The following is a 20,477-nucleotide window of genomic DNA, read 5'->3' as shown; positions in this document are numbered from 1 at the left end:
CCGCTGCCCCGAGGATCTCGGACGTCAGACCCCGGGGGAGAGAGAGCGGCGTTTCAGGCAAGGACTGTGCCTGTACTGTGGCCACTCTGGCCACTACATCCTTGAATGCCCTGTTAGACCTGTGCGGCCCAGGTTTTAGTTCGGTTTTAGGCCTGCTTTTGATTGTTTTTGAGTTTTGCTTTTTGTTCAGTCTCTCACCTTTTGCCCTTTTTCCTCCCGTCTTCTTCTGTGTGTTTGAGTGTGTGTGTGTGTGTGTGTGTGTGTGTGTGTGTGTGTGTGTGTGTGTGTGTGTGTGTGTGTGTGTGTGTGTGTGGGTTTGTGCCTGTTGAGGCCTGACCTGTGTTTCAGGTCTGGTGTGTTGTTTGAGTGCCTGTTTGTCTCAGCTCCCTTTTCTCCACCGGGTCAGCGGCGATGTGTTGCTGGCGGTCTGCCGAGGTGGTGAACAACTCCGGATCCTGGTGGTGTTGTTGGCGGATCCCGAGAGGGAGTCGTCCTTGGCAGAGCTGCTCGTTTGGCTTCCTTGTCTCGTCGTTGCCCGGTTCTTCTCTTCCCCGGGGTCCTCGTCCCTCTTCTTGACCCTCTGCTCGTTCCTGCTGTGCGGGACTCCACTGCTACCGGCTTTCTAAAACATAAAAACAGATCTTAAGTTGGAGGGACGAGGCCTAGTTTAATTTGGAAAACAATCTCGCTGGGGCGCTTCCTCCAAGCAGAGCATGCGCTGCCACATGCTCCCCGGTCCACGGGGACCTCCGCTGATCCCCGGACCCCCGTGGACCCCCGGCCGCCACAGGGATCCCCGGTAATGCCCGGACCCCCGTGAACCACTGTGGACCCCTGTGGACCCCTGTGGACATCCGGCCACCAAAAGGCAAGTTATTTTTTCGGGCTTGTAGGTCTTCGATTTTCACATAAGAATTTAATAAGTGTGGAAAAACTCATGGGTTTGTGATCAGATTGATGCTTAATGAACAATAAAGGCAATAGGATTAGTTAAACCTGGTCCAGACCAGGCTAACTTCACAGCTACATCTGCCCAGATAACTCAGCTTTCATGAAACCCATTCATGGCTAAACCAAGATAAATTCATCCAGGATAGCTGATAAATCCCGGCTTAATCTCCAATCTAGGTTTGGTGAAACAGGCCTCGGGTCAAAAAGATGTTGTTCATCCACGTACCTGTAGTAACATGGAATGACCTCACTCTGTCACTACCCTCTCACCTGACAATCTCTCAGCCACAGACGGTTGAGGAGGATAGACTGCAGTCGCTGGACACAACTCTACAGGAAATATACAAGTGATTACGATCGTCTGGAGAAAGTGTAAGTTCTCTCAAAGCTACTATATTTACATTATTTTATATTCATTTTATATCTAGATGGAAAGTGGGGTCCATGCGCATAGGGTGGATTTCTTTTCGCCAGCTGGTTTTTCTTATTCCTTGAAGTCTGTATTTTAAGATTCTGCCAGGTGACAGGCTGAAATAAATCTCCCATGGGGTTCATTTTTAACCCTTTATTATACATAATCTGACCCAAACCAGAAAATAGAAAAAATAGAAAAGAGCATAAATTTTGAAGGAAACGACCTACAGACCTACCCCATACAATTTGGACCCAATAAATTCAATAAAGTCATTATTCAGATTAAAGCACATCTTGACTCTTTTACAGGACAAATAAAACGCAAACAAATCAACGCCGAAAATGTTCAGATCACATATATATAGGCTACTGTAATTCTGTTTATACTAAATACTTAAGGTGGATTTTTCAACTGCTTCATCTCAATCCTTGAAGTGTGTATTTTAAGATTGGTACCAGGCTGAAATAATGTCTTCAGACTTCAGTAAAATTAGTATCATTAAGCATATCAGATCAAGTATATCTTGGCTCTATTTCAATATAATATAGCAAAAAAACAGAGACAAAACTGTTCAGATTACATCTATATTTATCTTTTTACTAATACTTGATAGTGTGTTAAAGATTCTGCTCCTGGCTCCTCTCCTGTGGAACCATCTTTGAGGTTTGGTCCAGGAGGCAGACACCCTAACTTTCCTTCCATTTGGGGAACAACAGCGCAATCATCATTCATAGTCTCTAATATTGTTAAAGCCAGTGCCGTGACTTGCCTGGTGAAACATGTTTACAATTTACAATTTAGGCATTTAGCATTTAGCATTTAATCAGGGGCACTTCGAACCTCAGGCTTCCCAGGCGGGCTCACTAACCATTCAACTATTGCCGCCCAACCTGGTACGAGGAATGACCAATAGACCCTGCAGCTGACTTTAGGGTCCTGCTGGGCACATAATATAGTTGTAGCAGGTAAGTGAAGGGTCCTGGTCATCACTATATGCTTCAAAGTGAGGCTCTACTTGCAGCACTGGTGGACCAAAGTACTCTACCCCAGTGCTTGAGTCAAAGTATAGATACTCCTGGTGAACATTACTCAACTAGAAATGAAAGTTGCTCAGTCAAACTTGTTTCCAGTTAAAGTATTGGAGTAGGTGCTTTTAAAAATGCACAAGTATTAAAAAGCATTTTTTTTTAAATATCAGAGCATGCTGTATTAAAATGTAGACACTTTCCAAAACTTTTTCAGTAATTTAAATAAACTAATAGTGAAGATAGCAGCTCTACAAGCTTGACTGTGATGTGTTGTGAGCTTGTAGATCATCTATTTACATTTTCTTTTAAATTGGGCTTAAGTGTGGACAATGTCCCTGAGCAAGACACTTCAACTTTTAACTCTCTCCCCCCCCCCCCCCCTCCGCACTCCTCTGTGGGTAGCACAAAAAGGAATGCCATTCCACAGGTCTTGAGAGCTGCAGCCTCAGTGGACATTTTTAAGAACCACTTAAAAACACTACTGTTCAAACAAGCATTTCTGGAATGTCTTACATTTTTTGTTTTTTGATGTTTGTTTTTTGTGACGTTCAGAGTTGTTGAACATGTTTCACCAGATAGGTCATGTCATTTGTTAATGTGGTAATCAAACATGGCACTGCACTGGCATTAACGACATTAGAGACTATATGGATGATGATGGTGCTGTTGTTCCCCAAATGGAAGGAAAGTTTTAAGCCTGCTCTTAAAGATAGGGTTTCTGCCTCCTGGACCAAACCTCAAAGATGGTTCCACAGGAGAGGAGCCTGATAGTTGAAAGTTCTCTCTTGGAAATTCTAGGACCCACAAAGCCTTCATAGCCTACTGGGAATGCAGGGACGCACGCATGTTTGTGTGCACGCACGCACGCACGCACGCACGCACGCACGCACGCACGCACGCACGCACGCACGCACGCACGCGCACACACACACACACACACACACACACACACACACACACACACACACAGCCTCCAAGGATTATGAAAAAATAGTAGGCAAGAGAACAATCAACAACAAATATTTAGTAAAAAGAGGAATATAGATCTGAACAGTTTTAGCACTGTATTTTTGCCATAAAATAAAGTCCAGATATGCTTGAATCTTAATAATACCAATTTAAGTAAATTCCTTGAGTCCAAATTGTATGGAAATTGTGTTAACTTGTATGTTGTATACTTCTACAGATTTGCTATATGCTATTGTTTGGGTACAATATGTGTATCATATCTCAAAATACACACTTCAAGGATTAAGAAAAACCAGGTGGCGGGAAAAATTCCATCTAGAATATCTAATTATATCGTTGCTGTCGGGCAGAACTTTTTTTTTCAACTGTGTGTGTGTGTGTGTGTGTGTGTGTGTGTGTGTGTGTGTGTGTGTGTGTGTGTGTGTGTGTGTGTGTGTGTGTGTGTGTGTGTGTGTGTGTGTGTGTGCGCGCGCGCACGCGCAGTGGTGTAAAGTAACTAAGTACATTTACTCAAGTACTGTACTTAAGTACAAATTTGAGGTACTTTTACTTTACTGGAGTATTTCCAATTGTCTATACTCCACAACATCTCAGAGGCAAATATTGTGCTTTTACTCTACTACAATTCTTTGAAAACTTTAGTTACTAGTTACTTTGCAGATATCAATTATTACATTATAAAACATACATTAACCACTTTAGCCCAATTTTATACCAATTCTAAAAGCTCACAATGTGTCACATTGTGACACGTTGTGAGCTTGTACATCTGCTATTTTAAAAAATGTTTTTACTTTTACTTTTGGTACTTTAAGTACATGTTGATACCAATACTTTTGTACTTTTACTCAAGTAAATTTTGATTTCTGGACTTTTTACTTGCAACACTATACATTCTACACACACACACGTGTGTGTGTGTGTGTGTGTGTGTGTGTGTGTGTGTGTGTGTGTGTGTGTGTGTGTGTGTGTGTGTGTGTGTGTGTGTGTGTGTGTGTGTGTTACCACTAAAGTAGTGGTTGTTTGAGGGCAAAGTAAAATGTGCTCCAAATCAAAGTGTGTCCATTTTAAGCTGCACAGATAGCTGCTGTTCCCCTCATGGTTTAGACCATGTTAAACCAATACAAAATGATCTCTGTCAACCTAGGAGGAGCGAGGGGCTTGGTGGACATTTTAAACGTCCTTGAATCCACCAGGACACAACAGAAACCAACATGAGCTTCCATGAGGTGGGGAGTGACTCTGAGAGAATAGAGATGAACCCACGTCAAGAGAAAAGAAGCACCAAAACATCTTTATCTGAACAGGAGGTGGGCATAGAAATAAAACTGGTTCTTTATGAAGACCTTTAATCAACAAGTCTGTTTTTAAAAATAATGAATGTTGTAAATGTGTTTTACAGACAGGAATGTGAGGGTTGGGTTTTCTATGTAAGTGAATTAATAAAGAATAATTTATCATATCTCATCACATCCTCTGTTCACACACTTTACTGTGTAAAAACAAAGTAAATATTTCGAACAAACCAACATTATTGCGAACGCAGCGGAAGGCGCGCCTCCGCGCAAGTGGAGCTTACTATGAAACCGTGCTCGGCTTGTGTGTGTGCGTCTCTGTGTGCGTGCACTGCCTCAGCCCTGTGTGCAGCCAAGTAAATGTCCAATATAGACGTACCATACATCAAATGAAAGGCCTTTGAAAACTGAACACACCTGTCAAGGTTGCGTTTAAGCCCGCCCCTTCCCCCGGAAGCCACGCCCCGGAGAAGGTTCCTAAAAACTCCCCATTGAAACCCCATGTTAAATGAAAAGTGCCCGAATCGCTCCGAAACTTTTTCTACCCCCCCTAAGTGGGGGTCTACGAACAAATACTTCGGGCTCGGATTTTGGCTCCGCCCCCCGGAAGTGGGTGAAACAGCCACTTCAAACACTTTGTTGAATTGTTCAAAAACATTCAAAGTTTTTTTTTTGTGAATTTTTCTAAGATGCTCCTTTTAACGCAGATTTTTTATTTATTTTTTATATATTTTTTTATTGGTTACTTTTTTTTAGATGATTTCTTTTCATTATCATTTATTTTTGTTGGCGTTCGCTTCCCGCGTTCGCGCGTCTTACTTGTAAAACCTGCAGTTAAATGAATTCCACCATAATTATGCCCAATAGTGGTGGACAGTAACTAAGTACATTTTTTGAGTGTTTGTTTTCTTTGCAAGCTGATGATTTTCTCTACATTTCAAATATAAATATTGTACTTTTAACTCCACTACATTTAAATATAAATATTGTACTTTTAACTCCACTACATTTAAATATAAATATTGTACTTTTAACTCCACTACTTTTAAATATAAATATTGTACTTTTAACTCCACAAATATATAAAAAATGAACCACTCAAGCCTTGTTTCAAATAAAGTAAAAAAATAGCTGATCCACAAGCTCACAACGCATCGCACTGCAACATGTTTTGAGCTTGTACATCTGTTATTTTCACTGTCTTAGAATGTCTTTATTTTTTTTTATTTTTTTGGGTGGAAATGTTCTAATTTATGTAATATATATAATACAGCAATGCAGTGATATTAAAGGGATATTTCACTTTCAAAACAATTTGGGTCATTTTATCGTCTACTCAGGCTTTTGTGAGCCCCCCAGACCGTTTTTAAGTTGCTTGATTCAATATTTAGATATTTGATATTCATTTTATCAGACCCCCCCCTTCCTATACAAACCCATTGTAACTTCAAACTCAATTTTTAACATGTTAGATTCATCAAAAACACCCGTCCTTGGTTCTGGTGACTCATCCTGCCCTCCTAATACGTGAGGGGGCCGTGTCTTTTCGATTACTTTTTTCATTTTTTTTCCCCCCAAGAAAAACATTTAATTACACATTTAAATGAAAAAAGTAATTGAAAAAACACGGTCTCCTCACGTATTAGAAAGACAATATTAGTCACCAGAACCAAGGACGGTTGTTTCCGATGAATCTAATCTATGTTAAAATGGAGTTTGAAGTTACAATGTTTGTATAGGAAGGGGGCATGTCTGATAAAATTAATAACAAATATCTAAATACTGAATCAAGCAACTTAAACACTTTCTGGGGGGCTCACAAAAGCCTGAGTAGACGATAAAATTACCACATTTTTTAAAAAAGTGAAATATCCCTTAAGGGCGCGCTCCCACCAAGAGTTGGCTGGCCGCTGTTAAACGCAGGTTGTGCGCGGCCACAGTTTTTTGCAGCCAGCGGATTCTAAAAAACGGGAGTGTCGCGCCTGTCACTCAATTTCAGGAGCCTCCCCGTAGCCCGCACCGCCTGTGCCTGCTGCCTTGAGCACTCTATGCTTGAGCACCATGTTGCTTCCTGAGTCTTGAGACGGTCCGCCTTCGACTCACCCGATTGGACAGAGGGAGAAAATCAGCGCCTGCCTCCAGCAGTTTTATGCTTAGTCGCGGAGAGCAGATAAACGCAAGGTCTGCGCGACAAGCGGAAAAATCTGCTCTTGCGTGAATCCACGCATTTACATTGACAATGCATTGGCAGATTCTGCAAACAGCGGCCAGCCAACTCTTGGTGGGAGCGCGCTCTCACCAAAAGTTGGCTGGCCGCTGTTAAACGCAGGTTGTGCGCGGCCACAGTTTTTTGCAGCCAGCGGATTCAAAAAAACGCTGTGACGCACATTCAAGACCGTCCCCGTAGCCCGCACCATAGATATATATAAAGGCAGGTCTATATAAAGGCCTTTATATATATCTATGGCCCACACCGCCTGCTGCCTTGAGCACCATGTTGCTTCCTGAGTCTTGGGACCTTCAACTCACCCGATTGGACAGAGGGGGAAAATCAGCTCCTGCCTCCAGCAGTTTTCTGCTTCCAATGGACAAAAACTGTGGCCGCGCACAACCTGCGTTTAACAGCGGCCAGCCAACTTTTGGTGAGAGCGCGCCCACCGCACTTTTATTTTACCTCTTGGGCAGAATCTGCCAATGCTTTGTCAATGCAAATGCATGGATTCTTGGAAAAAATCCGCAAGACCAGGAATCCACGCATTTGCATTGACAAAGCATTGGCAGATTCTGCCCCAGAGGTAAAATAAAAGTGCGGTGGGCCAAGAGTTGGCTGGCCGCTGTTAAACGCAGGTTGTGCGCGACCACAGTTTTTTGCAGCCAGCGGATTCTAAAAAAACGCTGTGACGCACCTGTCACTCACACCGCACCGCCTTGCCATTTTGCTTCCTGAGTCTTGAGACGGTCCGCCTTCGACTCACCCGATTGGACAGAGGGAGAAAATCAGCGCCTGCCTCCAGCAGTTTTATGCTTAGTCGCGGAGAGCAGATAAACGCAAGGTCTGCGCGACTAGCGGAAAAATCTGCTCTTGCGTGAATCAACGCATTTGCATTGACAATGCATTGGCAGATTCTGCAAACAGCGGCCAGCCAACTCTTGGTGGGAGCGCGCCCTTAAGAAGAAAATTGACTTTGTAATTTGTACTTTAGGATTACTTTGTCCACCACTTCTTATGCATTGGACATTGCAAATATCCTAAATGTTATAGATATGATAACATCTCATAACCTGTGTCTATTATGTTTACAGAGATGGACAGACTTCAAGCAAAGAGAGTGCAACACCTTTATAAAAGATTCTTCCAGGTAAACAAACCTGCATTATTACAACACACTAAACAGACGAGACAAGTTATTGGAAAAAAGGTAGCTGATTAGAATTGATAATGTGATGATTGAATGATAGGATGTCTAAATCATTACTTCTCAATCATTTTCATGTCACAGCCCCCATGTGTAACGGAGGCTGGGGACTCCCATCTGAAAATATAGTGCCAGGGATCTTTGTCATTATGTTACATTATTCAAAAATATAAATAAAATAAAAATAAATCTGTTTTTGAATAGTTGAAAATTCAATTAGGGTTTAAGAGTTTAAAGTTTTCCTCATTTTACTGGGGACCCCCTGGATCCCCCTCAAGGACCCCTGGGGGTCCCCAGATATTGATGTATTGTCCTGTTGTGTCATCAGTGATGGACGAGGTCAGTGTGGACGTCCCAGAGATCATCCAACACACATCAACACAGCTGTGGACTCTGAGTGGACCAGTGAGCAGCACTTTGGAAGGTTGCACTTTGAGGGAGTCACTGATAGTAAACATGTAAGTATCTGACTGACAATGTGATCAATGTTCATGATACTCTGATGATTCATGATACTCTGTCTTACATCATCTATTTAACATTATTCAGTGAAGAGATTCAACATTAAAGTTTTCCACATATTCTAGTACCGTACTTCAGAGTAAAACATATTTAGTTTGATCATAAGGTTGTTGTTATTGCATTAAGGCCCCTGAGGATGATGACAGACAGACAGACAGACAGACAGACAGACAGACAGACAGACAGACAGACAGACACACAACTTCAACTTTAGAATAGACATTAAGGGTAGAAATGAGTGTGTAAACCCCGCCCCTCTTGATATGAAAGTTGAGTGTGTATCTAGGTTGATCATCATCACTGTCATCTGATTTGTCTCTTTGATCACCTAGTTCCTGCGTCTGTCATCAGACACTAAACCCTCCGATGTCTACGACCTGATGAAAAGGAAAAGTGGCCAAGATGATGGGTGGGATTGGACACCCGGCATGGTGGTGTCTGTGGTGGGAGGAGAAGGCAGTGCAGAGGTCAAGACCTGGGTTCAGGAGGTCATCAGACAGGGACTGGTAAAAGCCTTGGATAAAACAGGTTTGTGTGTGTGTGTGTGTGTGTGTGTGTGTGTGTGTGTGTGTGTGTGTGTGTGTGTGTGTGTGTGTGTGTGTGTGTGTGTGTGTGTGTGTGTGTGTGTGTGTGTGTGTGCGACAAACTCAAACAGGATAAACAAGTGAATAGAATAGGAAGTGATGACACAAAGAAGTGAGCAGACAAATTGGAACTTGAACACTATAAAATTGAAGCTGATAAATGGATTCTCTACTGAACTTCTTTGTGCCCGTGAGTTCTCTCTCCTGATTGGATTAAATTAGTATCCCAACCTGAAAATGTATTTTATGTTTATTAAAGAGCTGGAGATACTTGGAGACCCTGTTACTGAACAAACACTCTAGTAATGATTACTATCACAATATAGAGATATTTAACATTGTTACTGAACAAACACTCTATAGTAATGATTGCTATCTCAATATAGAGCTATTTAACACTGCTACTGAACAAACACTCTATAGCAATGATTACTATCACAATATAGAAATATCTAACACTTATTTTAACAAACAATATTGCACCTTTAAATATGGGTATGTCAGGATCCATATATAATCTTATATTTATGACATAATATGACAAATGTGGACTAAGGTTCAGCCTGATCACAGCTCCATTGACTTCTATTATACAATTCAAGTTCAACATTTAAGTATAACACAAGTTTAGAAATCAACTAGTGAAGCTACTTTATGGTCTGATGGCATCATGCATGATGTCCAGTACAGACATACAGACAGACAGACAGACAGACAGACAGACAGACAGACAGAAACTTTCTAACCCCCCCCCCCACAAACCAAACCAACTATCTTCTTATAGTACATGACTAATGAAATTGGTATGAAATGGTGAATATTGAATAATGTATTTCACATCATAATCCAGTTGATGAATGACGTTATAATTGTCTGAAGAGGTCAGTAGAATGTTGATGATTTAATGATTGATTGATTAAAGTTTCCACTTTATATAAAATCCCACATTTGAACTGAGATCATCAGGACATTTATAACAATCAACTTTCTCTCTCTCTGCCTCTGTCTCTCTCCACACACACACACACACACACACATTATCCAGGATTCAGCACCGGGATATTGACAGAAGGCTTTGATGAAGGCGTAGGGAGATGTGTAGGAGAGGCGGTGAGGGACTACAGCAGCGTCTTTGCGTTGGGCATCATTCCCTGGGGCTTTGTCCACAACAGACATCAGTTGGTCAGCAAGGTATTGACACACAAACACTGTTTACAAGTTGTGTTTTCCTCCACCTAATTAACAATCTTTATGAAATTATCATTCTTGCAGACTCCACTATATACAGTAGCATCCTTAACTGTATTGTACAATACTGTACTGTATGTACTGATATTTAATGTCTGTTCATTAATATGTTACTGCCACTCTCTAATAATAATAAACACTGAGATCACACATACAGAAAGGTGTGAATTGTGTTATCAAGTTGCTTAGTATATATAGGACCCTTTTATGCCCCCGTCCCCATCTTAGACTCACCAGAAGCACCTAGATAACACACACAGTAAGATGTAATTCCTGTTATCTTCCATCTCAGGGCACACATGTTGAGTACTCTGTTGAGAACACAACCAGTGACTCCTGTTGTCTGGACAAGAACCATGATATCTTCCTGCTGGTGGATGATGGGAGTGAAGGTCACAGAGGAGGAGAGAAGAACTTCAGGGTCAAATTAGAGGAACACTTCTCTACACAACACATCAGAGGTAAGAGATGGTGGACGTACACGATTGTTATGTCACTGGAATTAAAATAATCATGGTATTATTTACCATAACCAGATCAAAAGGTGACTTAAAAGTAGTAAAACATGCTGCAACGTAATCATTTAACTGTAGTTAATTTGATGTTGAACTGCTACAAGAAAAACTAGGCGGCCACTATTGATTATTTTGTAAGTGATTATTATATCAATTCCTTTTTTGATTAATCAAATAATCAATATTGTTTTATTATAATTCATTAAATTGATTAGTTCAATAAGTGTTTTTTTTAAACAAGGTTAATAAAAGTATCAACCTGTATGAATGAAGAATCACCAAATTAATAGTTTGATGTGAAATATTATTTACATTTTCTGATTGTTTGTTGGACATTCTCCTGGCTGTGAAAATGTAAATGTGAATGTATGGCTGCAACAAACAATTAATCTGTCCATTATTTTCTCTATTATTCATTAAATAATGACCCTAACAGAAATGATGGTTAAATATGTGTTTCCCAAAGTCCAAATGTGAGCACATAATGTCTTTGTCCACAACAGAAAGCTATTCATTTGACTGTCATCATAGCAAACTGTGACATTTAAGAAGCTGTAATCAGAGTACTTTGATGGTGTTTTTTATTATAATTACGGGGCCAGGAGCCAGCATGGCTCTGTTTTGATATTGGCATTATTCTGTTTCTTCTTCTTCTTCTTCCGCCGTTTTTGCCAGTTCTGGCTGAACCGTGCATACGCTTTTTACGAAACTCGGCCATATGATAGATGGTCATGAAAAACTATCAATAAATAAATCTCACAATCTTTCGTCAAAAGGTGGCGCTATAGCACTCAATTGAAAATGCCAACTTTGAACAGGTACAACTCATGCCCTGTTTGACCTACAGCAATAACACTTACATACACACATGCGTCTCCTCATGATGAACAACTTTCACACCTGACTTTTGACCTCTGACCTTTAGATCTCCCACCATTTTGAATTATATGAAAAACATCTCCTCCTGGGATTTTTGAGTAATCTGCACGAAACGTTTTACACATGAACTTTGGACCTATGCCGACAAAACGGTGGGGGCGGATTTTTTCTACGTGAAAAAATGAAGCTTTAATGAGCCAATTAATATTGCAGTTTAATGACAATTATTCATCTGCCCCTAACACATACATGCAGACTCACATTTCTTTGAAACTTTGCGGGAATGTAGAGGGTCATTCCAAATATCACTGAAACCAATCTTACTCTAATTGGTCAAAGGGGGACGCTAAAGCACATTTTTGAAAATGCTAACTTTAAACAGGCAAAAGTCATGCCTCGTTTGGCCGACAGCCATTAAACCTGCCTACACATGTGCCTTGACTCATGAGGAACACATCTATCACCTTGACCAGTAAGCTCCGCCCTTAGATTGTCCGCAATTTTGAGCAGTTTGAAAAACACTTAAACCCAGGATTTTCCAGCTATTTGCGTGAAACTGTATCATCTGTGTGATCTCCTTTTTCACAGGATCTAGTCTGTTGGAATGGCTTCTCGCTTAAGTGTGTGCCTCAGAGCCTCATGGTTGCCAGTTCAAGCCTCACTTGATGCAGACTTCATTTAAGTTGCATTGCACACAACATGATTCTGTCAATTAGTGCAATTGTTAAAGATAACCTGAAATGCTTATTTGAGAGTATATTTTTTCAATGTATGACATACTTCATTCTGAAAATAGCCGATCTACAATCTCAAAACTTTTCAGATAGCAACGTGTTTCTGAGCTTGTAGATCGGCTGCTTTCACTGGTTTCGGTTGCGAGGAGACATACAATTTCTCTATTGGTAAATGGTTTGTGAACGAGTGATCTTAGTTTTAGTGAAACAGGGGCTTGGTTCATGACAGAAGGCAAACGTTTATGATCTTCAACAGACAACCTCAGCCTGGACAAAGCTATAGCACTATAGGTAGTGTTGTAGCCTGTCGATCCGAAGGTTGAGAGTTCGATTCCTGTTAACGGCAATAGGTTGAGATGTCCAACCAATCCATTCTGTTTCCATGTCTCTCTCTGTTCAATCTATTCCGTTTCCATGTCTTTCTCTCTCTCTCTCTCTTCATTCACTGGCCCCGTATTATCGCTGCTTGCAGCTATAGTTATTATTATTATTATTTTATTTGAAAGAATATATCTCATGCTCCGTTCACACTGGCGGAAACATTGTGGTCCTATATATTCAATTAATCATCAAGACTTACAGGGGGGAGGGGGGGAGTTATGATTTAATAATATTCATATTTCCCTACAGGCAGCAGCAGCGTTAACACATCTGTCCTCAACATGCTCATATCAGGAGAGCCATCGATGCTGGAGGTACAATCAATACTTAATACAATATTCATTCATTCAATATCATTTACATTACAATGATTGTATACAATATAACTTGACTTTTATGAGCCAGGAGCATTATAGGAGTATTACTTTCATTATACCTCATTATGTATTATCATAGCTATAGTAGGGGGTACTAAGCACAAAAAATTGCCAAATCGTTACGCGGCGGATAAAAGCATGAAATTTGATACAGATGTCCCTTGGGTCATCCTAAAACATCCTAGAAGGGGTGCCCAAAAAAATCTTAAACAGGAAGTGAGTTATGGACAAAATTCAAAATGGCCACCTAAACTGTTGACCGTTGACTCAAAAGACACCAAAAGAATCTCCAAAAAGCATAACATTTGGCACATATGTCCCTTGGGTCATCCTAAGACATCCTAGAAGGGGTGCCCAAAGGAATCTGAAACAGGAAGTGAGTTATTGACTAAATTGAAAATGGCCGCCTAGTGTTGTCTATTGACTCAAAAGACAACTAAAGAATCTCATAAAAGCATACAATTTGGCATACATGTCCCTTGGGTCATCCTAAGACATCCTAGAAGGGGTGCCTGAAATGATCTGAAACAGGAAGTGAGTTATTGACTAAATTGAAAATGGCCGTGTACAGTGTTGACAGATGATGCAAAAGACACCCATAAAAAAGAATCTCATAAAAGCATGAAATTTGGTACAAATGTCCCTTGGGTGATCTGAATGCATCCTAAGGGGTGCCAAAAAAAGTTTTAATAGTCTCTCAATGGAAAACACTCCTCCCCCACGGGCTGCACTGCTACAACATTCAAATCGAGCAGTTTGCCAATCTGGCATTTGCGGTCCAGAAGCCTGAAAGCTATGCAATCTCTACCATCTCCTGACAAATATGGATGGATTAAAGACGCTGATTCGTGGACACCTTTATGGACACTCTTGCCAGAGGCTGCCAAAGTTTGTAGAGAACTCAAGTGTGGCTGCAAAGCTGAGCCCTTCTGTTCGAGAAAGTGTAGATGCCGGGTTGCTGGGTTACCTTGTATATGCAGACTGCCATGGTCAACTGTTTAAACAGCCATTTAGAATTTCCTCAACATGGTCCCTTCCTAAAAAGTTTAATAAACAAGCAAACAAAACAAATAAATAAATCCTTCTAGGATATATTAAGAAGCACTCAATGTACGTACCAAATTATACACTTTTATGACGTCCCTTTATGTTTTCTTTTGTGTCAACTGCTTTAGGCGGTCACTTCCTGTTTAAAACCTTTTTGGGCACCCTTGTAGGATGCGTTCAGATCACCCAAGGGACATTTGTACCACATTTCATGCTTTTATGAGATTCTTTAGGTATCTTGCATCATCTTTCAACACTGTAGGCAGCCATTTTCAATTTAGTCAATAACTCACTTCCTGTTTCAGATTATTTTGGGCACCCCTTCTAGGATGTGTTAGGATGACCCAAGGGACATATGTGCCAAATTGTATGCTTTTTGGAGATTCTTTAGTTGTCTTTTGAGTCAATCGACAACACTAGGCGGCCATTTTCAATTTGGTCAATAACTCACTTCCTGTTTCAGATTTTTTTGGGCACCCCTTCTAGGATGTCTTAGGATGACCCAAGGGACATGTGTGCCACATTTTATGCTTTTTGGAGATTATTTTGGTGTCTTTTGAGTCAACGGTCAACAGTTTAGGTGGCCATTTTGGATTTTGTCCATAACTCACTTCCTGTTTAAGATTTTTTTGGGCACCCCTTCTAGGATGTTTTAGGATGACCCAAGGGACATCTGTATCAAATTTCATGCTTTTATCCGCCGCGTAACGATTTTTCACTTAGTGCCCCCTACTACTACAGGAACTTAGCAAACAGCTCCAGATTTTGGGTCTGTGCTATTCTACACATTATGTAGAATTGTCGCTGTCGGGCAGAAATAATCTAACTTTTTTATTGTCTTTAATAAATCAGTGCTATTGAACACCTTTACATCTCTATGTGGGTTTTACAAATATTGAACCAATGCAAAGTATTAAAAAGCTCTTCTGACTAAACCTCCTAACTCCATTGGATCCTCAAACTGTCAGTAAAACCTCCTGCAAACCTAACTCAGGTTTTTTTTCCGTCTGACTTGGGCTCCACTTGAGCTGTATTTGGGTAAAGTGATGATAATATAAGGACACATTCAAGTATCTGACAATGTATAAAGTCACCGTACCTGACGAGGCAGAGTTGTGTTGTTCAAAAAACTTTTTTTTATTTTTTCCCCTGAAAAGTTAATATTATGGACATAATTGTTTTTTGCCCGACAGCAGAGATATAAAACAAACCAAATATAAATACTTATAAAAGGCCCAGTGCTTTTGTATCCAGACATTAGATCATTAAAGGACGACTTCACCCTTTTTCAACCTATCTTCATATAATAGGTCCTCAGTAATGCTCATTTTAATGTGATACCAGTTCTGTCCACTCACTCTGTGTCTCAGAGGAGGGCTGTGGACAGTTCAGAAACCTGCCTACCAATGACATCATCGATGGGGAATCCAAGCTAACAGAAACTGCAGGCTTTCTATTCCTGAAAGTTAGCATGCTATAAGAGAAGCCATTGTTCTCGCTTTAATACAAAAACATATATGCCTGCCAAATGATGTCACTGGTAGGCAGGTTTCTGAACTGTCCACAGCCTTCCTCTGAGACAAAAGCGAGTAGGAAACAAGATATACCATGTTATCATGAGCATTAGTGAGGACCAATTATATGAAGATGGGTGAAAAAATGGGTGAAGTCGTCCTTTAATAAATTGCATGTAAAGAAATAAGAGCCAGGCTGTGAAAGTAGAATATATTATAAAATAATTTGCTTATAAGTAATCTGTCTGTCTGTCTGTCTGTCTGTCTGTCTGTCTGTCTGTCTGTCTGTCTGTCTGTCTCTCTCTCTCTCTCTCTCTGTGTCATATATCTTCATCAGAGGGTAAGTGTGTCTTTGAAGAGATCCACACCCTGGTTGGTGCTGGCAGGTTCAGGAGGTGTGGCTGACCTCTTGAGTGACATCTTGGATAACCAATCACCTGCCTCTGCTGGTGATGATGCTGTTAGAGAAGTGATCGGGAAACACTTCCCTTCTGAAGCCGTGACAGATCAACTTGTTGAACAGGTAAGAGCAGTGATTGGTTCATAGTGGGACGAAGGAGTTATCATGCATCATTTTTATGCAAATTAGTGCTGACATAAAATCTATTTTCACTGCAGTCATGCAACCTTTCATCATCAGCATAATTTGCATACATTATGCAAAAACAATTTGATCTCATGTTCGCTTGTGTGGTAGGTCGACTTAATGCTATCACGTGAGTGTTAAAGGGATAGTTTATTTGGGGAGAAATGTATTATTTGAACTACTTATCCAGAGTCAGACATGGTCATGGATGTATTTTGTATGTCTCTGTTTTATGTTTGAATGTATGTTGAACGGTTAGCTTAACTAGGCTATCTTAATTCCTGGACTGGTCTTTGAGATCAAGTAGCAGTTCCTCTAAAACATATGGAAAATACTGTCAGCATACCAGGCCATCATGAGTTTATCTGACTCTGTTTAATTACAGTGAAAAAATAAATATATAATTCCTCCCAAAACCCTTACATTGTCTCTCTGCCTGTGGCTGTTGGCTCAGTGAGGCGTGCTTCAGAATCCCACGGCACTCGCTACGGAAGACGCGCCCCTTGAACCCAAACACGTGACAGCGCGTCCACACTGCGTCACGCCCTGCACTGTTGCTATGAGAACAGGCTATATATCTATCTATCTATAGCTATCGTGACGCAATTATTATATTTACACTTACTTATATTACATAAACGTCAGCTCGACTGCCCTTAATTCTTTTAGATTGCCTTTTAAAACACCATTCTGTTTGCTGCTGCCTTTAACAGTTATTATTTCCCCCCTTTCTCTTCTGGACGATTTTCCTATGAATGGAAGTTTAGTTTAACTGTTTACTGTAACTGCACATAATTTTATTTTATATATTTTTTATATCTACTCGTTTTTTTGCATAGTATTGTACAAAGGACCCCAATGGAAACAAGCCATAGTGCTTTCTTGGGTTTAAAATCCTCTTAGCAGACCTTTTATTGAACTACACTTTTCTCTGCTTGTCTTTGATATCAATATTCAATCAATACATTGTAGGATAATAATAAGTAGGTCTATATGCCACCAACTTGAACTTAATATAATGTAGTATGGAGTAGCCTATATTCAATCATCTGGCTATTGCAGCTATTGTTGAGTTTAAAAATAATAGATGCTTATAGAGAACAAAAAATAGATAGATAGATAGAATAAAAACATACATGCATGTATACAGTTAAAAAAGAACTAAAAGTGCTACAAGTGAATGCATAGAGGTGAATCACCATAATCTTTCTAATTCATTGCTTCATCATCGTCTTCTGGGCCATATTTATTGCAGAGCTTGTTATTGAAGTACTTCAATGAATGAAGTACAAGTACCATGCTAAGGTGCCTCATCATCGTCTTCTGGGTCATCTATTGCAGCTATTGCTATCTATCTATTTATTTTTAGTTAGATAAGTAAGTGTAAATATAATAGTTGCGTTGCGTCTTCGCCTTGATATATAAGTGCGTTAGCCTGTTCTCATAGCAAACACTCAGGACGGCGTGCAGGGCGTGTTTGGACGCATCGCTGTCAATCCGGCCGTGGGGGCGTGTTTGGGTTCCAGGGGCACGGCCTCCGGAGCGAGTGCTTGGGATTCTGAAGCACGCCTCAGTGAGTGCAGATGTACAGTACATCATGTTTCATAGGTTTGAATCTGGCTGATGACATTTGTTGCATCCGCTGTGTAGTGCCAAACAGAGCAGAAAATACATTACACTTTATATGTATTGTTAAACTAAATGCCATCAGAATATCACAAAGTCTTACAATTTCCTATTTTGCAGAAATGTCTAATTTGCCCATCCTGTGACCTTTGACCTTGACCCTCAGGTTCAGACCATCTACCAGAACAGGAAGCTGATAACATTCTACCATGAAGAGCAGGGGAGACTAGAATACTTTGATACAGTCATGATCAGAGCCCTGATGCCAGGTACAATATAGAACAACAATTAAGTTTCTAATTAATAGGAAAAACAATGTGGGCTACAGCACATTATGATGTTCATTTAACATGCTGTGTGTGTGTGTGTGTGTGTGTGTGTGTGTGTGTGTGTGTGTGTGTGTGTGTGTGTGTGTGTGTGTGTGTGTGTGTGTGTGTGTGTGTGCGTGTGCACGTGTGTGTTTCAGCCAGTAAGCATTGTGCATCAGGTAAAACCTTCCCTTACAGTAAGGAGCTGAATCTAGCAATGAGATGCAACAGAGTGGACTTTGCCAGCAGTGAGCTCTTCAACGATGACATCAGTGATGATGACTTCCTGACTTATGGCGTCCTGGAGGAACTCTACAGCATAGTGGTTAAAGACACACTGGTCTACAAGATGCTACTGGAACGCCTGGAGGAGCGACTGGGAACCTCAGACCGTGACTCTCTGAAAGAGATCAGCCTGTTTGAGGTGGGTTTAGTGAAATCTATATTATGATCCTTGATTGATTAGTGGTTCTGAAGAGATGACCTTCACTTACTACTTAATGCTGTAAAGTTGGGGGGGGGCAGTTAAACTCACAATGCAAACTACTTGGAATGTAAATCAAATGTGTAATTCTTTGGTCAATAATATGATCTTATTATCTGTTGAAAATATGGGTAAAAACTTTGTATGGCCAAAACTGTTACTTTTCAGGAAATTGATAAAAATATCCAATTGGCTACAACGTAGTTATTATTTAGTCACAAGCTCTTTTCATCTTGTCATTGGTTCAATATTTATGAAACCCACAGACACACTTCACCATTTTCACTTTCATAACTTTTTAAAAAATCGCAAAGATAGCAGATCTGCCATCTCAATTGTAGATCTTGTAGAGCTTGTAGATCGGCAAAGCCGCTTGATTTCAGAGGATATTTGGGTTTGATGATGATGAGGCTGATGATGGAGGTTTGTCTTATGCTGTCTCTCAAGGTGTCAGGTGTCTTGAAGAAGTTCATAGGTGATGTAAAGCCTTTCTACTTGACTGCCCTGGGTCTAGAAGACTCCATCTCTGACAAGAAGGCTCTGGAGGTATTCCTCTGAATATATACTACTATTATGTTTTTTCATCTAATCTTTGAATAGTCAGCCTCTACTGTGCTGCAATATTTAAAGGATCTGTTACACTTTTTTTCCCTATCAAATCAACTGGTTTCTTCAGTTAAATCAGTAATATACGTTAAACAAATAATAACCCTGGAGCCTGTTACCCTGTAACCAAAAGCAAACAGCGTTTCCTGTGAGGAGAGTGAGGCCACGTTTAGATGAAGACGCTCTCTAGTGAAAACGTCAAAGTGTCGTTGGGTTGTCACTTTTAATTTTGCCTTTAGACGGTGACGCACCACTAATTGAAAACGATGTAGTGTGCATGCCATACCAGCATGTCCACTTATTATAAGCGACTTTGGGCTTGTTTCTAAAGTGTAGTTACTTATTTGTTTCCTAAGGTTGTTTAAACCAGTGATTCTTAAACATCTTCATGTCAAATGATGTATTTGTCCACAAACCCCCCACTTCTGAAAATATTTTGTCAGGGACCCCCCATACAAGATTTGTGTTGTTAAAATTGTTAAAAATGTTTCAAAAATGTTCCAGAATGACCTCTTTTTATTTTCTCAAGATTATTTTTTCTTCTTTCTTTTTTGAAGATAGCAGATCTACAAGCTCACAACGCGTCACGATGCAACGTCGCGATGTGACGCGTTGTGAGCTTGTAGATCTGCTATTTCAAAATAGCCGTAGCCTAGACGCTTTATTTGAGTTTTCATAGACTTGGTTGCTTATTTCTCTCGCAGAGTCTGGCAACACTAGTAAACACCGTCTCCAACACCGTCTTGCCCGTTTACATGGAGACGGTAGGCGCTGTGTTTTCAAAGAATTCCACTCTGGAAGGAGGTTTCACTTTATTGCGTTTTCAACCCCTGATAACACCGTTGCCGTCTAAACGGACGGCACATCTGATACTTTATTTTGCCGTTTTCTGTAGAGACCGTCCTTGTGTAAACGGCACCAGAGGCAGTATAGTCTTGACCAGCCTGCTTAAATACTCCAGAGGACGATTGGAGTCAGGTGTGCCTCGTCCT

The 20,477-nt window shown here is 40.5% G+C and overlaps 2 protein-coding genes across 2 annotated transcripts in view; both read left to right on the top strand.

Moving 5' to 3' along the window:
- Positions 1–1,250: 1,250 nt before the first annotated feature.
- Positions 1,251–20,477, top strand: part of LOC308104950 (transient receptor potential cation channel subfamily M member 4-like) — a gene marked incomplete at its 3' end in the record, with an annotated part of 74,685 nt that continues 55,458 nt past the window's right edge. Inside the window, exon 1 of the mRNA XM_080455589.1 lies at positions 1,251–1,323. The remainder of the gene's footprint in view (positions 1,324–20,477) is intronic.
- The window catches only part of LOC308104951 (transient receptor potential cation channel subfamily M member 4-like), a gene marked incomplete at its 5' end in the record, with an annotated part of 40,713 nt that continues 24,813 nt past the window's right edge, over positions 4,578–20,477 (top strand). Inside the window, 11 exons of the mRNA XM_080455590.1 lie at positions 4,578–4,673; positions 7,962–8,017; positions 8,403–8,532; positions 8,929–9,124; positions 10,226–10,371; positions 10,721–10,889; positions 13,187–13,251; positions 16,213–16,398; positions 18,254–18,356; positions 18,554–18,819; positions 19,327–19,425. Coding sequence (XP_080311716.1) covers positions 4,578–4,673; positions 7,962–8,017; positions 8,403–8,532; positions 8,929–9,124; positions 10,226–10,371; positions 10,721–10,889; positions 13,187–13,251; positions 16,213–16,398; positions 18,254–18,356; positions 18,554–18,819; positions 19,327–19,425 — 1,512 coding nt within the window. The remainder of the gene's footprint in view (positions 4,674–7,961; positions 8,018–8,402; positions 8,533–8,928; positions 9,125–10,225; positions 10,372–10,720; positions 10,890–13,186; positions 13,252–16,212; positions 16,399–18,253; positions 18,357–18,553; positions 18,820–19,326; positions 19,426–20,477) is intronic.

The sequence above is a fragment of the Gymnoscopelus braueri genome, assembly GCF_963280865.1.
Source record: "Gymnoscopelus braueri genome assembly, chromosome: 17".
Lineage (NCBI taxonomy): Eukaryota > Metazoa > Chordata > Actinopteri > Myctophiformes > Myctophidae > Gymnoscopelus > Gymnoscopelus braueri.
This window is presented reverse-complemented; position numbering and strand designations above follow the sequence as displayed.